Source organism: Geotrypetes seraphini, chromosome 6 (genome assembly GCF_902459505.1).
Source record: "Geotrypetes seraphini chromosome 6, aGeoSer1.1, whole genome shotgun sequence".
Lineage (NCBI taxonomy): Eukaryota > Metazoa > Chordata > Amphibia > Gymnophiona > Dermophiidae > Geotrypetes > Geotrypetes seraphini.
The window spans coordinates 157765632-157783345 of NC_047089.1; the positions used below are offsets into that span (position 1 = coordinate 157765632).

At 37.7% G+C, this 17714-nt stretch overlaps 1 protein-coding gene and 1 pseudogene across 1 annotated transcript in view; both read left to right on the top strand.

The window, feature by feature from the left end:
- The window catches only part of RASA3 (RAS p21 protein activator 3), a 501637-nt gene that overhangs the window by 403356 nt on the left and 80567 nt on the right, over nucleotides 1-17714 (top strand). Inside the window, exons 14-15 of the mRNA XM_033949099.1 lie at nucleotides 615-738; nucleotides 17184-17290. Of these exons, the coding sequence (XP_033804990.1) occupies nucleotides 615-738; nucleotides 17184-17290 (231 nt within the window). The remainder of the gene's footprint in view (nucleotides 1-614; nucleotides 739-17183; nucleotides 17291-17714) is intronic.
- LOC117362294 lies at nucleotides 5103-5642 on the top strand (annotated as a pseudogene).

Genomic DNA, 17714 nt, shown 5'->3' on the forward strand with positions numbered 1-17714 from the left:
TGGTATCTGGAGATTCTGCTGTATTTTTTTTCCTCCTTGACCAATGGGTGGCCGAGTTCTATGGAAGATCACAGTTCTTCCGGACGGCGTCATTCTGGTGGCTCCAGATGGCCTCACAGTCCATGGTACACAGATTTGCTGTGCCTACGCAGAGGTCGCAGCCTTTGTCTAGAATGTCTTACCTATCTACTGGAAAAGAGTTTACCAGGGTAAGTACAAAATCTCTTCATACCCAATATTATTTTATGCTCAAAAAATATGTTCTCCATCTATCCTTCTATTGATGCATGTGGCATTTTGCCATAACATACAGTTCATTAGACAGCAACAAGTAATATTTAAACCTGAAACTAGATTCTTTGTAATTTGTGATACCTTTTATTCAATTATTGTATTTATCCAAATTTGGTATACATGAGCTTAAGATCTGGAGAAGGGACATTAGGGTTCTTATCAATCATGTGCATCATTATCTTAAGTCAGCCTCATAAAACATGTCATAAACTGTTTTCTCCAAGAATAAGTTCTGCTCGGTGTAGAGATGCAGTAGCATGTAATTGGCAAGGCTTCAAGTTTGCTCTCCAAAAATTACTTATCAATTAATTTTTTCCTAGGAAAACCTGAGGCAGTTTGTTGACCGTATATTTAATGTCATCACAAAATCTGGAGTGAGCTGCCCTACTGTTATGTGTGATGTATTCTTTTCACTCAGAGAATCAGCTGCAAAACGCTTCCAAGGTGAGTCACATAGGGGTCAGTATTCAGAAGTTCTGGGGCCCTGATTCTATAAAAGATGACTCGGTATATAAACTGAAGATTAGATTAGATTAAAAGATAAAGGCAAACAAACACGAACTTGTAACACTTGGCTGAAACAATCAATATGGAGTGTACTTTTTATGAAACCCTCAAGAGTCCTGCACTGTTCAATAAAGTACATTGAAACAGCTAGCGGCAGGTATGCAGTTTATCTTTCATTGGGTTTTCATATATTATTTGAGCAAGTGAACTCTTCAACATTCATGTAGTATCCTACTTAAACCCACACTGAAATATGTGCAGTGAAAATACAAATATAACCAGCGACATTTATCTTTTGACTGGTCGCTTGATGTTTAGCAAGAACGCCTAGCCCGTAGATAAAAGGCCCGATGGGACCCATTTCACCAATTAAGGCTTCTTCGGGGGTCTATAATTCAGGCTGCGAAAAAGATTAAAACAATTAATACTAAACTCACTGTACACTCGAACTAACAAACAAGTGAATATTTCTTAAAATAATTAACGGTACTCACTGTGGACAGCATGATCTGCCCTTAGCAGATCAAAAAAATGACGCCGGCAAACTGCCGGAACCGCGCATGCGCTTAAGAGTCAAAATTTAATGACGTCATAAAATGACCTAATAAAAACTATAACGTGCAGAAATTAAATATTTTTGTGGTTTTAGTTATTTTTAGAAAAATGCATACCAATCTATAGCACTGTTCAGGGTGCTAATGTGTAATCATCGCGGGACTTAGGATATCTTTAAGATTTTTCTCCCGTGAAAAAGCTATTCTCAAATCAGTTTTTTGAAATAAAGGATGGGATTGCACAATTTTCCAGTTATTTCTGATGATACTGGCCGGTGTGTTACCATGTGCTGAATATCTTAGCACACACGTGCAGATGTCATCTTGCACATCCTTTTGTGATTTGTCTTGCTTTTGTAGAAGAAAATCTCTATTGTAGTATCTTGCCCTTTTTGGTGCCGGATTTAAAATCTTCTCAGGATATCCTCTATCATTGAGTGAGTTCTTCAATCTCTTAGCCTGTTTTTTAAAAGAAGTCAATGAAGAACAATTCCGTCTTAATCGGAAAAACTGCGAGAAAGGCAAATTCTTCCTTAAGGCTATAGGATGACAGTTCTTAAAGTCCAAAAATGTGTTTCTGTCGGTGGATATCCTGAGAAGATTTTAAATCAGGCACTAAAAAGGGCAAGATACTACAATAGAGATTTTCTTCTACAAAAGCAAGACAAATCACAAAAGGATGTGCAAGATGACATCTGCACGTGTGTGCTAAGGTATTAAGCACATGGTAAAACACCGGCCAGTATCATCAGAAATAACTGGAAAATTGTGCAATCCCATCCTTTATTTCAAGAAACTGATTTGAGAATAGCTTTTTCACAGGAGAGAAATCTTAAAGATATCTTAAGCCCCGTGATGATTACACATCAGCACCCCTCTAATTTGTTACCTAAAGGGTTTTTTAGATGCGGGAAATGTAGTTTCTGAGAAGTGACCGTCCCCATAGAAGAATTCATCAACCCTAGTAATGGAAAGAGGTTTATCATTCGACAATTTTTGACATGCACCACAGATCACATCATATATGTAATAGTTTGCCCTTGTTCTAAATGGTATGTCAGCATGTCAACCCGACCCTTTAAAGTTAGATTATCGGAGCATAAATCAAATCTAAAGAATAAGAAATTAACAGCTCCCATAGTAGAACACTGTGTTCAATTATATCACAAGTTCACTGATCTAAAGTGCTTTTGCATTGATAAAGTTGATTCTCATATGAGAGTTGGTGATAAACAGAAGAAACTACACCAAAAAGAATGTCGGTGGATTTTCTCTTTAAACACAGGTAAGCCAGCAGGCCTGAACAGTGCTATAGATTGGTATGTATTTTTCTAAAAATAACTAAAACCACAAAAATATTTAATTTCTGCACGTTATAGTTTTTGTTAGGTCATTTTATGATGTCATTAAATTTTGACTCTTAAGCGCATGCGCGGTTCCGGCAGTTTGCCGATGCCATTTTTTGATCTGCTAAAGTTAGGTCAAGCTGTCCACAGTGAGTACCGTTAATTATTTTAAGAAATATTCACTTGTTTGTTAGTTCGAGTGTACAGTGAGTTTAGTATTAATTGTTTTAATCTTTTTCGCAGCCTGAATTATAGACCCCCGAAGAAGCCTTAATTAGCGAAATAGGTCCCGTCGGGCCTTTTATCTACGGGCTAGGCGTTCTTGCTAAACATCAAGCGACCAGTCAAAAGATAAGTATCGCTGGTTATATTTGTATTTTCACTGCACATATTTCAGTGTGGGTTTAAGTAGGATGCTACATGAGTGTTGAAGAGTTCACTTGCTCAAATAATATATGAAAACCCAATGAAAGATAAACTGCATACCTGCCGCTAGCTGTTTCAATGTACATTATTGAACATTGCAGGACTCTTGAGGGTTTCATAAAAAGTATACTCCATATTGATTGTTTCAGCCAAGTGTTACAAGTTCGTGTTTGTTTGCCTTTGTATTGGTGGAACTTGATATCATTGCCATTAGAGTAGATTAAAAGATGCCTGAAGCTAGGTATTCAGATTGGTGTGCCTAGCCAATCTAGGTGCCTAATTTAATTTTCTTAATTGGCTTAATCAAAACCGTGGTTTGCGAGCGCTGGCTAATGGATGCGTAACTAAGTAGCTCCGTCTACCCAGGATACATTTTATTTATTTTTGAAAGCGGATATCAAAAAACAAAACATCTTTTGTTAAATATGGCTGCCTCTAAACAAATTAATTTAGAAACAGCGTTTTTGGGTGGAAAATCAAAAAGAAGTAAGCAAAATCTGTCAGCGTCGTCCAGGGTTCCGTTACCTGAAGATTCACCAGATAAAATCACCAGAGAAGAATTAAAGAATATCTGAGAACTATTACAGGGCAACGTAGAAAAGCTTGCTACTGTAATTGAAGAGGTAACATGTTTATCACATAAAATGGATGGCATTACTATAAGGATAGACAATGTGGAAAGTAGATTAGAAAAAACAGAGTCAGCAGTTATAACATGTCAAAAAACATGTTTAAAAAGTCAGAAAATACAAGAAGATTTCTCAGCACAAATTAAAATCTAGAGAATCGTGCAAGAAGGCGAAATATAAGACTTTTAGGACTACCGGAAAATTCAGAGGGGAAAAATGCTGTAGCCTTTATAGAAATGCTTATTCCGAAACTAATACCACTGTCATCTAAATTTCCATTCGAAGTGGAAAAGGCACACAGAATTCGTATAAAAAGAAATATTGGCTATACTGGTCCAAGACCTTTAATATTCTGTGTTCTGCGGTATCAACAGCATTTGAAATTCTTCAAGTCTCTAAACAAAACAAAAATTTGAATTACAAGGATGCAAAAATTTTATTGGTACCGGATTTTGCAAAGAGAACTGCAGATAGTAGGAAACAATTTCTTCAATTAAGACCTCAGTTAAAACAGCTAGGGGCTCAAAACGGTCTTTTTTACCCAGCTGTTATTCGGGTAACATATCAAAACAAATCTTTTTGCATTTTGAAGACCCGGTAAAGTTAAAAGAATGTATATCACAACAAACAACGCCAATGGAATGAAAATTCTTATTCAAATTAAACGTAATTTGTGATTGATCAGTTGGTATGTTTCATTAGATTGATTTTATCAATATTGGATTAATGTTAAAGAAGTGTCAGTTTTTTTAATTATTGGGTCTTTTTTTTTTTTAAGATCAACAAATGGAGTTAATATAACTTTTAACAGTGCTCTTTGGATAGAAAAGAGTTAAATATTTTACAGTTTAACAGCTAAACTTCAGAATGAGATATGGATCTTTCATATGTGGCTTTCTGATTGGACAGTTTCCTTTGGTCCCGCCTCATTCTATATTTCTGGTAATGACGTCACTTTGACACGATTTAAGGGAGTATAATATCTTTTACCAGACGAGTTCTTATAGTTTTGAAGAAATCAAGTCGGACATACATTAACAGGCTCTGCACTGTCTGCTGGCTTTTGAGAGATTCTAAACAGACGAAACAGTAGAATTATATTATGGAAGCTCCGATGATTCAATCCTAGGCGCCGAGGAAGTGGAAGCATCAGGCCTGAAGAAAGATATAAGGTGGGTCATTGAGAGCCAGCGCGTGCCAACCTGGGACATTTCAGCGAACATCGAAGGGAATAGCAGTTGGTCTGTGTTGTTTCAATGGGCCATTTCCCTTTCCTACATAGTATGAAGAGAGTTTTGAGAGACTTCATAAATTTGATTTCATCCCTTTCTCTGTCGCTGTCTGCCATGCCTAAAGGGAAGAAGGTGGCTCCGGCCCCTTCTGTGGTCAAGAAGCAGGAGGCCAAGAAGGCTGTCAATCCACTCTTCGAGAAGAGACCAAGAATTTTGGTAATGGTCAGTATATTCAGCCAAAGCGTGATCTGACTCGCTTTGTGAAATGGCCTCGTTACATTCGACTGCAGCACCAGAGGTCAATTCTTTATAAGCTTTTGAAAGTGCCTCCTGCAATCAATCAGTTTACCCAGGCTTTGGACCGTCAGCCAGCCACACAGCTTTTTTAAGTTGGCTCATAAATACAGACCTGAGACCAAACAAGAGAAAAAGCAGAGGTTGCTGGCGCGGGCAGAGCAGAAAGCTGCAGGCAAGGGAGATACTCATACCAAGACACCCCTTGTTATCAGAGCAGGTGTGAACACAGTGACAACTCTATTTGAGAATAAGAAGGCTGTATCTTCGAGACAGCCTCAAAAGACCAATGTTGGAAAATTAGTGGAGGATATGGTGAACAAGATCCAAAATATACACAATGAAAATAAGCAATTTTAAATTGCAATATGTTTTTACATAATTTTCCTTTCTGTACTTAATTGTTCCGAGTATGGCATAATAGATAGCATAGTATAATTGAATTTTGGTAATCCAATGAGTCATAAAATAGAAAATAGAAAGTGGTGAGTTATTGAAATATTGAGAAAGGAAGTGAATAGTAAATCTAAGTAAGTAATGGAAGGGATATGCTCATAATGTCAGATATTTATGTGGCTTTTGACTAAAAGGTCACACATTTAACAGCATGTTAGAAAATAACATCAATTAATATATTGTACTAAAGTGAATTAAAGACATATTTGATATTAGTTATAATTTATCTGTATTGAGTATACATATAAAGAAAGGATGTTCCATTCATAATAAATAGATGAAGAAAGTGGATTGCACTGTTTGGGGTTCTACAATCTCTAATAAGAATATCTGAATAAATTAATTATTTTTAATTAATTTCTGTGTGTGAGAATAATCTGAATTGTTAATTAATATCAGTAAATAACATTTAATGAAATAGAAAATAGAAGTCCATAAAACATTAAATAATTTAGTTTGATGATTGGTATAAGGAGGTTGATTGAGATCTTCCTAAAATCAATATGGGAAAATTTCAGATATTCATTTAAAGCTATGGACAGAGGTGCTTGCTTTTATAATGACAGGATAATAGGTCATGTAAATATGGAATATTTTAAACTTGGCTTATAACTGTTTATTATAATTAATCTGAAAGGTTGTTGAATTAATTAATAAATTGTTATTTAAGGATAATAATCTATTAATTCTTTTAAAGGATGATTTTATTTTCTATTTTTATCTGTTCAGATATAAAATGTAATAGATTAAGATACTTTTCTATTTAATCTACTTAATAAGTTTATTAAGATGATTCAACTAATATATATAATATAAATGATAACTGATGAAAATCTACATTCTTCTAATATGATTATATATATGTACCTGGAGGAGTTTTTTGGTTGCTAGTCCTGATAAGCGCTTTCAAGTATTCGTATCATTTAATGGGTTGGGGGAAGGGTAAGGGAAGGGGTGTAAGGTAGTGAGGGCCCTGGATGTGCATGGGTTATTATATAAATAGTAACATGAATAGAGAACTATTAATTTATAATTTAACATGTATATGAAGTTATTTTCATTAAATGTTAATGGCCTTAATCACCGTATAAAAATAAAAAAACCACTGAATTTTCTCAAAAAACAAAATGCGGATATTTATTATATTCAAGAGACCCATTTATCTAATATAGAATCCAAAAAGTTAGAAAGAGGTTGGGTAAAAGAATGTTTTTATGCTCCTGCTGTAGGGAAGAAAGGGGGGGTTGCCATATTAGTAAATAAAAAATATAATGCATCATTTAACTTGATTTCAGCTGACCCTATGGGTAGGTGGGTATATGTGAAAATGAACTCAGGCAAGGATACTCTGTCGCTTTTTAATGTATATGGTCCTAATTCAAATCAAATAGAATTTTTCAAAATACTCCAACATATTTTTCTACCTTTGGCTACAACTAATTTAATAGTGGTGGGAGATTTTAATGCTGTTTTGGACCCTTTATTGGATAAAAAACCAAGCAGACTGATAAAATCATTAAGATTAGATAATTTGATTCAAGTTTGTGGGTTGAAAGACATTTGGAGAATTTTACACTTTAATGCTCGGGAATTTTCTTTTTGTTCACATGTTCATAAATCATTTTCTAGGATTGATTATATTTTTGTTTCAGATAATCTAGTACAACAGATCAGAAAAGCTACCATAGATCCAATTATCTTATCAGATCATGGTGGAGTATGGATAGAATTTGAATTAGAGGAAAAAGATGGAAAGAGACCTTTTTGGAGCTTTAATAATACATTGCTTGAGGATACAAAATTTATGGAAGAATTTAATATAAAAATGGAGGAATATTTTCAATGAAACTCCTCAAATGAGATCTCATTGGGAACTTTATGGGATGCTTTTAAAGCTACCATGAGAGGGTTTATAATTTCAAATTCGGCTTATATTAATACTCAGTCTAAAAAAGAGTTTTCTGAATTGGAAGAAAAGATTAAAGAATTAGAAGCAAAATTAACAGTAAAATGGGAACAAGATACATTCCAGTCCCTCTTAAAAGCTAAATATAATTATAATGAGATCTCTTCTAAATGGGTAGGAAGGAATTATTCAATCAACAGGCTTTGTTTTATGGAAACTCGAATAAAGCGGGAAGATTACTAGCTAATTATTTAAAATAAAAAAAAAGAAAAGTAAAGATTGTGGCTATTACAGATGAAAATGGGGTTACTCATTCTAAAATTGATAATATATTAAAACAATTTTTGGAATATTATAAGACTCTGTATTCTTCTGAGCTTTATTCAAATAAAGAACTTGATGGTTTAGAGTTTTTGAATTTAATTAAGGGTCCTAAAATTCCCGAGCACATAAAAGGATCTCTTGATGCACCTATTACATTGAAGGAGATTCAGACAGCATTGAAGTCCCTTAGAGTTGGATCCGCTCCAGGAAGGGTTGGATACACTGTGGAGTTTTATAAATCATTTCAAAATACATTAATGCCTTATTTATTAAAATTATACCAAGCTCAACTGAATAAAGGCTGCATTTCAGGTACTATGGCAGAATCTTTGACTATAGTTTGCTGGTCAAATAAAGATCCTTTATTGGTTTCAAACTACAGGCCAATATCTTTGATAAATGTTGATGGAAAACTGTTGGCTAAGGTATGGGCCCTACGTTTGGCTAAGGCTCTCCCTTATATTATAGGTATGCACCAAACCAGATTCGTTGCTCATAGACATTCCTCACATAACACTAGATTGGCTCTTCATATGTTGACATTAACAAAATCCATGAAGGATCCTGCCTTCTCTGTATCTTTGAATGTGGAGAAGGCATTTGATCGTGTAGAATGGACTTTTATGTACCAAAGGGAGAAAGAAAATCCAACGTAGTCTGCAGTAAACAACAGCAACCAGAAAACAACAAACAGACTGCAGACAATGTACAAGATGCAGGCGTTGTTTATTAGTAAATGCAGTAACATATACAACCTTATAGCCAACCAAGGGACCCGACGCGGTCCGTGTTTCGGATGACACGCCTTCCTCAGGGGTCCATGGTGGTTAAGGTATAAAGCAAACTGTGTAAAAGATAACAAACACACGCCAATCACGATCAAATGGGGTCAAGCAAGTCTTACACAATGGTTCTTTTATGTACCAAGCAATGGATTGGTTTGGAGTGGGCTCTGGATTTATACAAATGATCAAAGCTTTGTATAACTCCCCTTTGGCCAGATTGTATATAAATAATTCCTTTTCAGATGATTTTTGTCTGGAGAGGGGAGTCAGGCAGGGATGTCCCTTATCGCCTCTGCTGTTTGATATTGTATTGGAACCTTTATTATTGGCTATTCAACAAGCAGATGAGATTCAGAGTATTCCTTATGCTGGTCGGGAATACAAAGTTTCTGCATATGCAGATGATATTTTGCTTCATTTGAGAAATCCTGAATCTCCTATTCCACATTTATTGGACTTGATCGAAAGATTTGGAAAGTTTCCAGGATATAAAATAAATAATATACATTTATTGGATATTTTTCAGGGTATAAAATAAATAATATACATTTATTGGACTTGATCGAAAGATTTGGAAAGTTTTCAGGATATAAAATAAATAATATATATTCTCAAAAAGGATTGTTTGATTAGTTCCCTTTTCTATGGAAAGAAGAGGGTATAAAATATTTAGGAATATGGATTTACAAGTCACCGGAAGAAACAATAAAAATAAATGAAAAATATTTATTGTTAAAGGTTACAGAAATGTGTGAGCAATAGAATCCGTTACATATATCTTGGTGGGGGAGAGTTCAAACAGTGAAAATGATGATTTTGCCTGTGGTGTGTTATCAAATGGGAATGTTACCAATTTATTTTCAAAGTTCTTTTTACAAAAAATTGAACAGTATTCTTATCAAATTTATTTGGAGTGCCAAAACTGCTAGAATAGCTTTAGTATCTTTACAAAAATCAATTGAGGAGGGAGGGGTAAATTTTCCAAATTTCTATAGGTATCATCAGGCCTATATTCTGCGTCAGGATATGTACTGGATCCTAACTGATCTCATGGAACATTATCCAGAGTGGTTAATTTTGGAATGGAAAATTATGTCCCCAATGCGTTTATCTCATATATTAGACATTAAACTACCCAGTTATGCTAAGGATAATAACATTATTTTGGATACTTGGAAGACCCTGAGATGCATAAATAAATTAACTGAAATTCCTATAGAATAGTCTTTGTGTTAATCACTATGGCTCAACTCCAAGATACAAATAGGCAGTTCAAAAATTGCATGGAAAGATTGGATGCAAGTAGGCATAAGAACATTAGAGGATGTTATTTCAAATGGAAAACTGCTTGATTTTTCACGGTTGCAACAATCTTTTGGTATCTCAAAATTTCAATTTTATAAATGGTTGCAACTGAAGCAGGCTATTCAGAAAGGGCTTCTTGAATGGCGTAATTTGAAAAATTTTTATAGCCTGCAATTCCTCTGTGTTCAGGCAGATAAGCTAGGGCATCGAGCTGCCAAGTGGTATAAATTAATATCTGAAGTTATGAATAAGAAACCCAAAAACGCTCTTAGGGATATTTGGAGCATTGAGATTAAGCAGTATATTTCTGCATCTCGATAGCCACGTATTTGGTCTTGGAGGATGATGTGTACAGCGTCAGCATCTATGAAACAAACTTGGTTCTTTTTGTTACATCATTCTTTTTGGACCCCAGTTAGGTTAAATAAATTAGATAATTCTAGATCTAATAGATGCTGGCACTGTCACCTAGACATAGGAACATTAGACCATCTATTGTTTTACTGCCCTAGAATTCAGATTTTTTTGAAATCAATTTAGGGGCATATTAATAATATTTTAAATTCTGAGATTCCTTTAACTTATGAAATAATAATTTGTGGTATTATTTTGCATATCAAAGATCCCCTAGATAAACATAAAAGACGTCTCTTTTTAATTAAGACAAGTACAGCTATACAATTGATTACACGAAACTGGAAAAACTGGGATCGTCTCAACTTTACATTCTGGTGGGCAAGTTGGTGTCTAATATATAAATATGAGAAAATGAATGCTGCTATATTAGGGAATAATGAAAACTTTAAATTAATTTGGGGCCCACTGATGTCCTTTGTAGAATCTCTATAGTTATGGTTTGTTATTAGATAATATGCACATCCAGGGAGGGGGGATGGGTAGGAGGTAAATAAGGTTGGAAAAATTGTTGTAAAAGTTTTGGTGGGGGGGGAGGGAGGGTATTAATAAGCATGAATATTTGAAAAAGTTTAAGTGATGTCTATATTGTAAAAAGATTAATTTACTCTGTATTTCACTTATTGTATGTTTTAAAAATGAATAAAGAATTTTTTTTAAAAACACAGTTAAATTAAAGCACCATTAAAAAAAAACTTTAAAAAATTAATTAACTGGTAGATACTTACTACTTTGAGGTAGGCATATACTTCAAGGTGCCTACCAGCAAGTAGGCATGGTTAGGGGCAGATTCAGGGCAGATTTTGGGTGTGGTTTGACTTAGGCACATTTATTTAGGCTAAGAAAACCCTGGCCTAAATGGTCGTACACTTAAGGTTTCAACACCTACCGATGCCTAAGATGCTTAGGTGCCGCTAGGCATGATTCTATAAATGACACCTAGCAGATGATTGTCAATTACGCTCAACAGCACCTAGCAGTTAGGAACAGTTTATAGAATGAGGCCCTAATGTCCTGATTCTATTGATGCTGCTCTGCACAGTTGTCAATCAACTGCTAGGTGTCCTCTATAGAAACATGCCTACCAGCACCTAAGCAGATTTCAGCATTGCTAGGCATCCTGGAAGTAGGTGCCGGTATATTATGCCAAGTTTTACTTGGCCTAATTTCCTGGCGTCTACCTCAGACACCTAAGTCAACAAAAGGGAATCATTTCCTTTTTAAAATATATTCACATAACAGATGTGAGATCTTGTTCAAAGACAAAATTAACTAACAATGTACTTCATTCCTTAATTTCTGAGAGGGAATCTTCCAATAATGCTGTTAAATCTTGCAGTTGTTTATCCTCAGGTTCTGGAATATTATCTGTCGCACTCTTTTTATCTTTAACTATTGAGAGAAAATATGCTTTATTTATTGGCGGAATAGCTTTTGAAGGAAAATTAAAATTCTCTAAGAAAAATTTTTTTAAGGTATCAACTGGGGACAAAGCTGTTATTTTAGGACAGTTCAAAATCCAGAGGTTTAAACATCTATTGAAATATTCTATTTGCTCAATTTTCCTTTGAAGAAAATTTTGGTCTTTAATAACAGTTGATATAGAGTCCTTTACTATCGTCCCCCAGGACAGGCGGAGGAAACTGACTCAGAAATGATGGAGGAAATCAAACAAGAATGCAAGACGGGCAATGTAATTATATTGGGAGACTTCAATTTCCCAGGGATAGACTGGAAACTAGCAACCTCCAACTGCGGCAAGGAGGCCAAGTTCCTGGAGGTGCTAGGGGATTGCTTCCTGGAACAAATGGTAAAAGAGCCGACAAGAGGCAACGCCACCTTGGACTTGGTCCTAAATGGCCTAACGGGACCGATAACAGAAGTGGAAGTCGTGGTTCCACTGGGAACGAGTGATCACAATGTAATCAACTTTAAACTTGACATCGGGAAAGGGAAACATGCCAAAACCTTAACCACCACCTTAAACTTTAAAAAGGGTAAATACGATTGCATGAGGGCCATGGTAGAAAAACGACTAGAGAAGATGGTGGACAAACTTGAAACGGTAGATCAGGCATGGTCCCTACTGAAAAATACTATCACAGAAGCACAAGATCTCTACATTCCGAGGATTTCCAAAGATCGGAGAACAAAGAGCAAAAGAGAACCGGCATGGCTTACCATACAGGTGAAGGAAGCCATAAAAGAAAAGAAGGACTCTTTCAAAAAATGGAAATGCATAAAGACAACCGAAGCCTGGAACAAACATAAAGATGATCAGAAGAAATGTCACAAGGCGGTGAGGGATGCCAAACAGGATTATGAGGAAAAAATAGCCCAGGAGGCCAAAAACTTCAAGCCCTTCTTTAGATACGTGAAAGGGAAAAAACCTGCAAAAGAGGCAGTGGGACCCCTGGACGACCAGGGAAGAAAAGGGTACATCAAGGAAGATAAACAAATCGCAGACAAACTAAATTCCTTCTTTGCGTCTGTCTTTACGAAGGAAGACACCTCAACAATACCTGAAGCGGAGAAAGTGTTTCCAGGAGAAATAGAGGACAGCCTCACCACAGTTGAAGTGGACTTAGACCAGATATACTATCAGATCGACAAACTTAAAAGTGACAAATCCCCTGGACCGGATGGAATTCACCCGAGAGTCTTAAAGGAATTGAAGGTTGAAATCGGAGAGTTATTGCACAAACTTGCAAACCTGACAATCAGAACTGGACAGATACCGGACGACTGGAGGATAGCGAACGTCACGCCAATTTTCAAAAAAGGATCGAGAGGGGAACCGGGCAACTATAGGCCTGTGAGTCTTACGTCGGTTCCCGGTAAGATGGTTGAAGCACTGATCAAGGATAGCATAGTCCGGCACTTGGACGCACACGACTTGATGAAACCCAGTCAACATGGATTCAGGAAAGGGAAATCATGTTTGACGAATTTACTCCAATTTTTTGAGACCGTAAACGAGCAAATTGATAGTGGGAAGCCTGTGGACATAATATACTTGGACTTCCAGAAAGCGTTCGACAAAGTTCCACACGAAAGACTTCTCAGGAAACTACAAAGCCATGGCATAGAGGGAGATATACAAAGATGGATAGGCAAATGGCTGGAAAACCGAAAGCAGAGAGTGGGCATAAATGGGAAGTTCTCCGACTGGGAGAAAGTGACTAGTGGTGTACCCCAGGGCTCGGTACTTGGGCCGATCCTTTTTAATATTTATATCAATGACCTGGAGGAAGGAATATCCAGTGAGATCATCAAGTTTGCAGACGATACAAAACTATGCCGGGAAATCAGATCGCAGGAGGATAGAGAGAAACTCCAGAGCGACTTGTGTCGGTTAGAAACATGGGCGGAGAAATGGCAGATGAAGTTCAATGTGGAGAAATGCAAGGTAATGCATTTAGGCAATAAAAATAAGGAATACGAGTATACAATGTCAGGTGCAACTCTGGGGAAGAGTGAACAAGAAAGGGACCTGGGTGTACTGATAGATAGGACCCTGAAGCCGTCGGCACAATGCGCGGCAGCGGCAAAGAAGGCAAATAGAATGTTGGGCATGATAAAGAAAGGAATCTCGAGTAGATCGGAGAAAGTTATAATGCCGCTTTATAGGGCAATGGTCAGACCACACTTGGAATACTGCGTCCAACATTGGTCTCCCTACCTAAAGAAGGATGTAAAACTACTGGAGAGGGTGCAGAGACGAGCAACAAAACTGGTGAAGGGTATGGAGAGACTGGAATATGAGGATAGACTTATAACACTAGGATTGTTCTCCCTTGAGAAAAGGAGAATGCGTGGGGATATGATCGAGACCTTCAAAATACTGAAAGGAATCGACAAAATAGAGCAGAGAAGATTATTTACACTGTCCAATTTGACACGGACTAGAGGACATGGAATGAAGCTAAGGGGGGACAGGTTCAGGACTAATGTCAGGAAGTTCTGCTTCACTCAGAGAGTGGTTGACACCTGGAATGCCCTCCCAGAGGAGATTATTGCGGAATCGACCGTCCTAGGCTTCAAGAGCAAACTAGATGCATATCTCCTTAAGAGAGGCATATAAAGATATGGTGGACTATAAATTACGCCAGGTGTACACCTGGCGGGGCCTCCGCGTGTGCGGATCGCCGGACTTGATGGACCGAAGGTCTGATCCGGAGATGGCAGTTCTTATGTTCTTATGTTCTTATGTTCAGTGTCCCTGTTTCTAGTCAGGGAGTGGGTCATTGGTATGGGCAGACTTGATGGGCTGTGGCCCTTTTCTGCTGTCAATTTCTATGTTTCTAGTTGAATTTTTTCAAAGCACTCTTGCCACACTTTATCAACATTAAGAGCAAACGAATCAACTTTAGAAACCAGTACCTCTACTTCTTTAGCTATCTTCTCAACCTTCTGATCCAAGCCTTTAATGGCCTCCAAAAGTGTCTCCATCGTGTCTGCTGGCTTTACCAGTAGCACCACTAACTCTTTGATGTTCTTCCTAGCCTGCATTTCTCCCCTAGGTTAAACTCCGCCTGCACCAAGCTCCTGGGTTTCCTCCTCTTCACATCCGGGGCTTGATTTGGTGCTCCATGTCTCAGCTGGACAGAGAGGCACAGAAACCATTGGGAGGGATAACGAGGTGTCATACTCTAGTGAGCCATAAGAACATAAGAAATGCCTCTGCTGGGTCAGACCCGAGGTCCATCGTGCCCAGCAGTCCGCTCACACGGTGGCCCAACAGGTCCAGGACCTGTGCAGTAATCCTCTATCTATACCCCTCTATTCCCTTTTCCAGTAGGAAATTGTCCAATCCTTTCTTAAACCCCTGTACCGTACTCTGCCCTATCACGTCCTCTGGAAGCGCATTCAAGGTGTCCACCTCAGCTCCACAGTAGACTGCCCGATGAAACTCCTGCCGAACGCTGGTCATGTGCTGGCACTCCAAAATCAGAGGAATAGTCGGCTGAATGGGAGAGGAGGTGAGAGCCGGCAACATCGGGGCCCTCACTATAACTTTCTGCTTCATATGAGACATATTTGTTCAAGAAGAAAACAGGTAATAGTCTCAAAGGCTATATAGAAATTTGTACTGGAAACGGGAGCTACCAGCTCTCTAACTGCATCCGTACGCCATCATAGTTCTCTTCTGTCCAAACCTTTCTTAAAACCAGCTACGCTATCAGATCTTAACACAACCTCTGGCAATGCGTTCCAGAGCTTAACTATTTTCTGAATTAAAAAGTATTTCCTCCTATTGATTTTAAAAGTATTTCCCTGTAACTTTGAGTGTCCCCTAATCTTTGCAATTTTTGACGGAGTGAAAAATTAATCCACTTGTACCCATTCTACTCTACTCAGGATTGTGTAGACTTCAATCATATCTCCCCTCAGCCATCTCTTTTCCAAGCTGAAGAGCCCTAACACAAAAGGAGTTCCATCCCCTTTATCATCTTGGTCACTCTTTAAACCTTTTGTAGTGCCACTATATCTTTCTTGAGATAAGGAGACCCGAATTGAACACAGTACTCCAGGTGAGGTCACACCATGGAGTGATACAGAGGCATAATAGCATTCTTGGTCTTGAAACTATCCCTTTTTAAAAATAATTCTTAGCATCTTGTTTGCAATTTTTCACAATTGACATGCGTTTTAACAACTTTGGTCCTTTGCTGTGAGAAGTTGGATCGCCTCCCTCGGTGTTGACCACCCCACAGTTTTTGGCTTTTCATTTTAACAACTTTGAATATTTTAGTGTCATCTGCAAATTTAATCACCTCACTCGTTCCAATTTCCAGATCATTTATAAATAAGTTAAATAGCACTGTTCCTAGGGAGAGGGAAAGGGGGCTACTTTGGGGGAGGGGTGTGCTGGGGACAGACAGTTTTGCACTGGGGGGAAGACAGAAGGGGCCATGGAGAGACAGTTAGGGAGAAGGAAAGGGGGCTGCTTTTGGGGGTAGGGGTGTGCTTAGGGCAAACAGCTTTGCTCTGGGGGGGAAGACAGAAGAGGGCCATGGAGAGACAGTTAGGGAGAGGGAAAGGGGGCTGCTTTGGGGGGAGGGGTGTGCTGGAGGCAGACAGCTTTGCTCGGGGGGGGGGGGGGAGGAAGACAGAAGGACACAGACAGTGGCCAAGGAGAGAGAGATAAAGAAACACAGACAGACAGACACACATATATTCTAGCACCTGTTAATGTAACGGGCTTAACGACTAGTGAATAAATAAAATACTCCAGGACCAACTTGAGAAACACAGTCCTAGAAACCCTGTTTTAGAATTGCTATCATAATGGATTTTTACATAATGCACTATCTTCATAAGGTCCATGATTATATTAAAAAAACAATTATATGTTTACCATGGTGCAAATACTTCCGAATGCAATTAGATTTTATTTTATTTCTATATTATGATTCTATAAAGAGGCCTGCAAACATATTTTGATAATTGATAAAGTTGCAAAGGCACCTTGCTGTACAGATATTTTACTTGCACTTGCAGAAAGGCCACTGAGTATTCTTGGGGAAGGATGTTTGATTAGATTGTAAGCGCTCTACGGAACAGGGACTGTCTCTTAAATGTTTTAATGTTTAGCGCTGAGTACGTCTAGCAGCACTATAGAAATGATAAGTAGTAGTAAGGGAGGTCTCTGTACATTGTATAACATTGATGACCTTTAATTGACCTGGATGTTTTCTCTTCTTGTAGATGACTCAGATGTTAGATATACTGCTGTAAGCAGTTTTATTTTCCTGAGGTTCTTTGCACCTGCAATCCTTTCACCTAACCTCTTTCAGCTTACTCCGCACCACCCAGTAAGTACAGTTAATGAAAGCATGACTGTTTTGCAGCAAAGATACGTTTGGCTTACTAGACAGCCCTAATGTAATGAAGAGCTTCAGGTTATTAGAGAACTTGTCTTTCAAAAATGCCAGTAGGGAGGAATAGAACACTGTAGATCAGGAGTGTCCATACTTGGGGCTTGCGAGCTACTTTTAAAATGACCAAGTCAAAATGATCTACCAACAATAAAATTTAAAAAAACACAAAGCACACGGTACACAGAGAAAATGTTAAATACGGTATCATTTATATTCCGGGGGTTTTTCAAAGAGGTCAAGGCAGATGACTTTATGCAATGTCACCTCAGTAACAACTATACAAAAATAGACAAATATACCCTCTCCCTTTTTACTAAACCTTGAGAGCAGTTTTTTAGCTCAGGGAGCTGCACTGAAT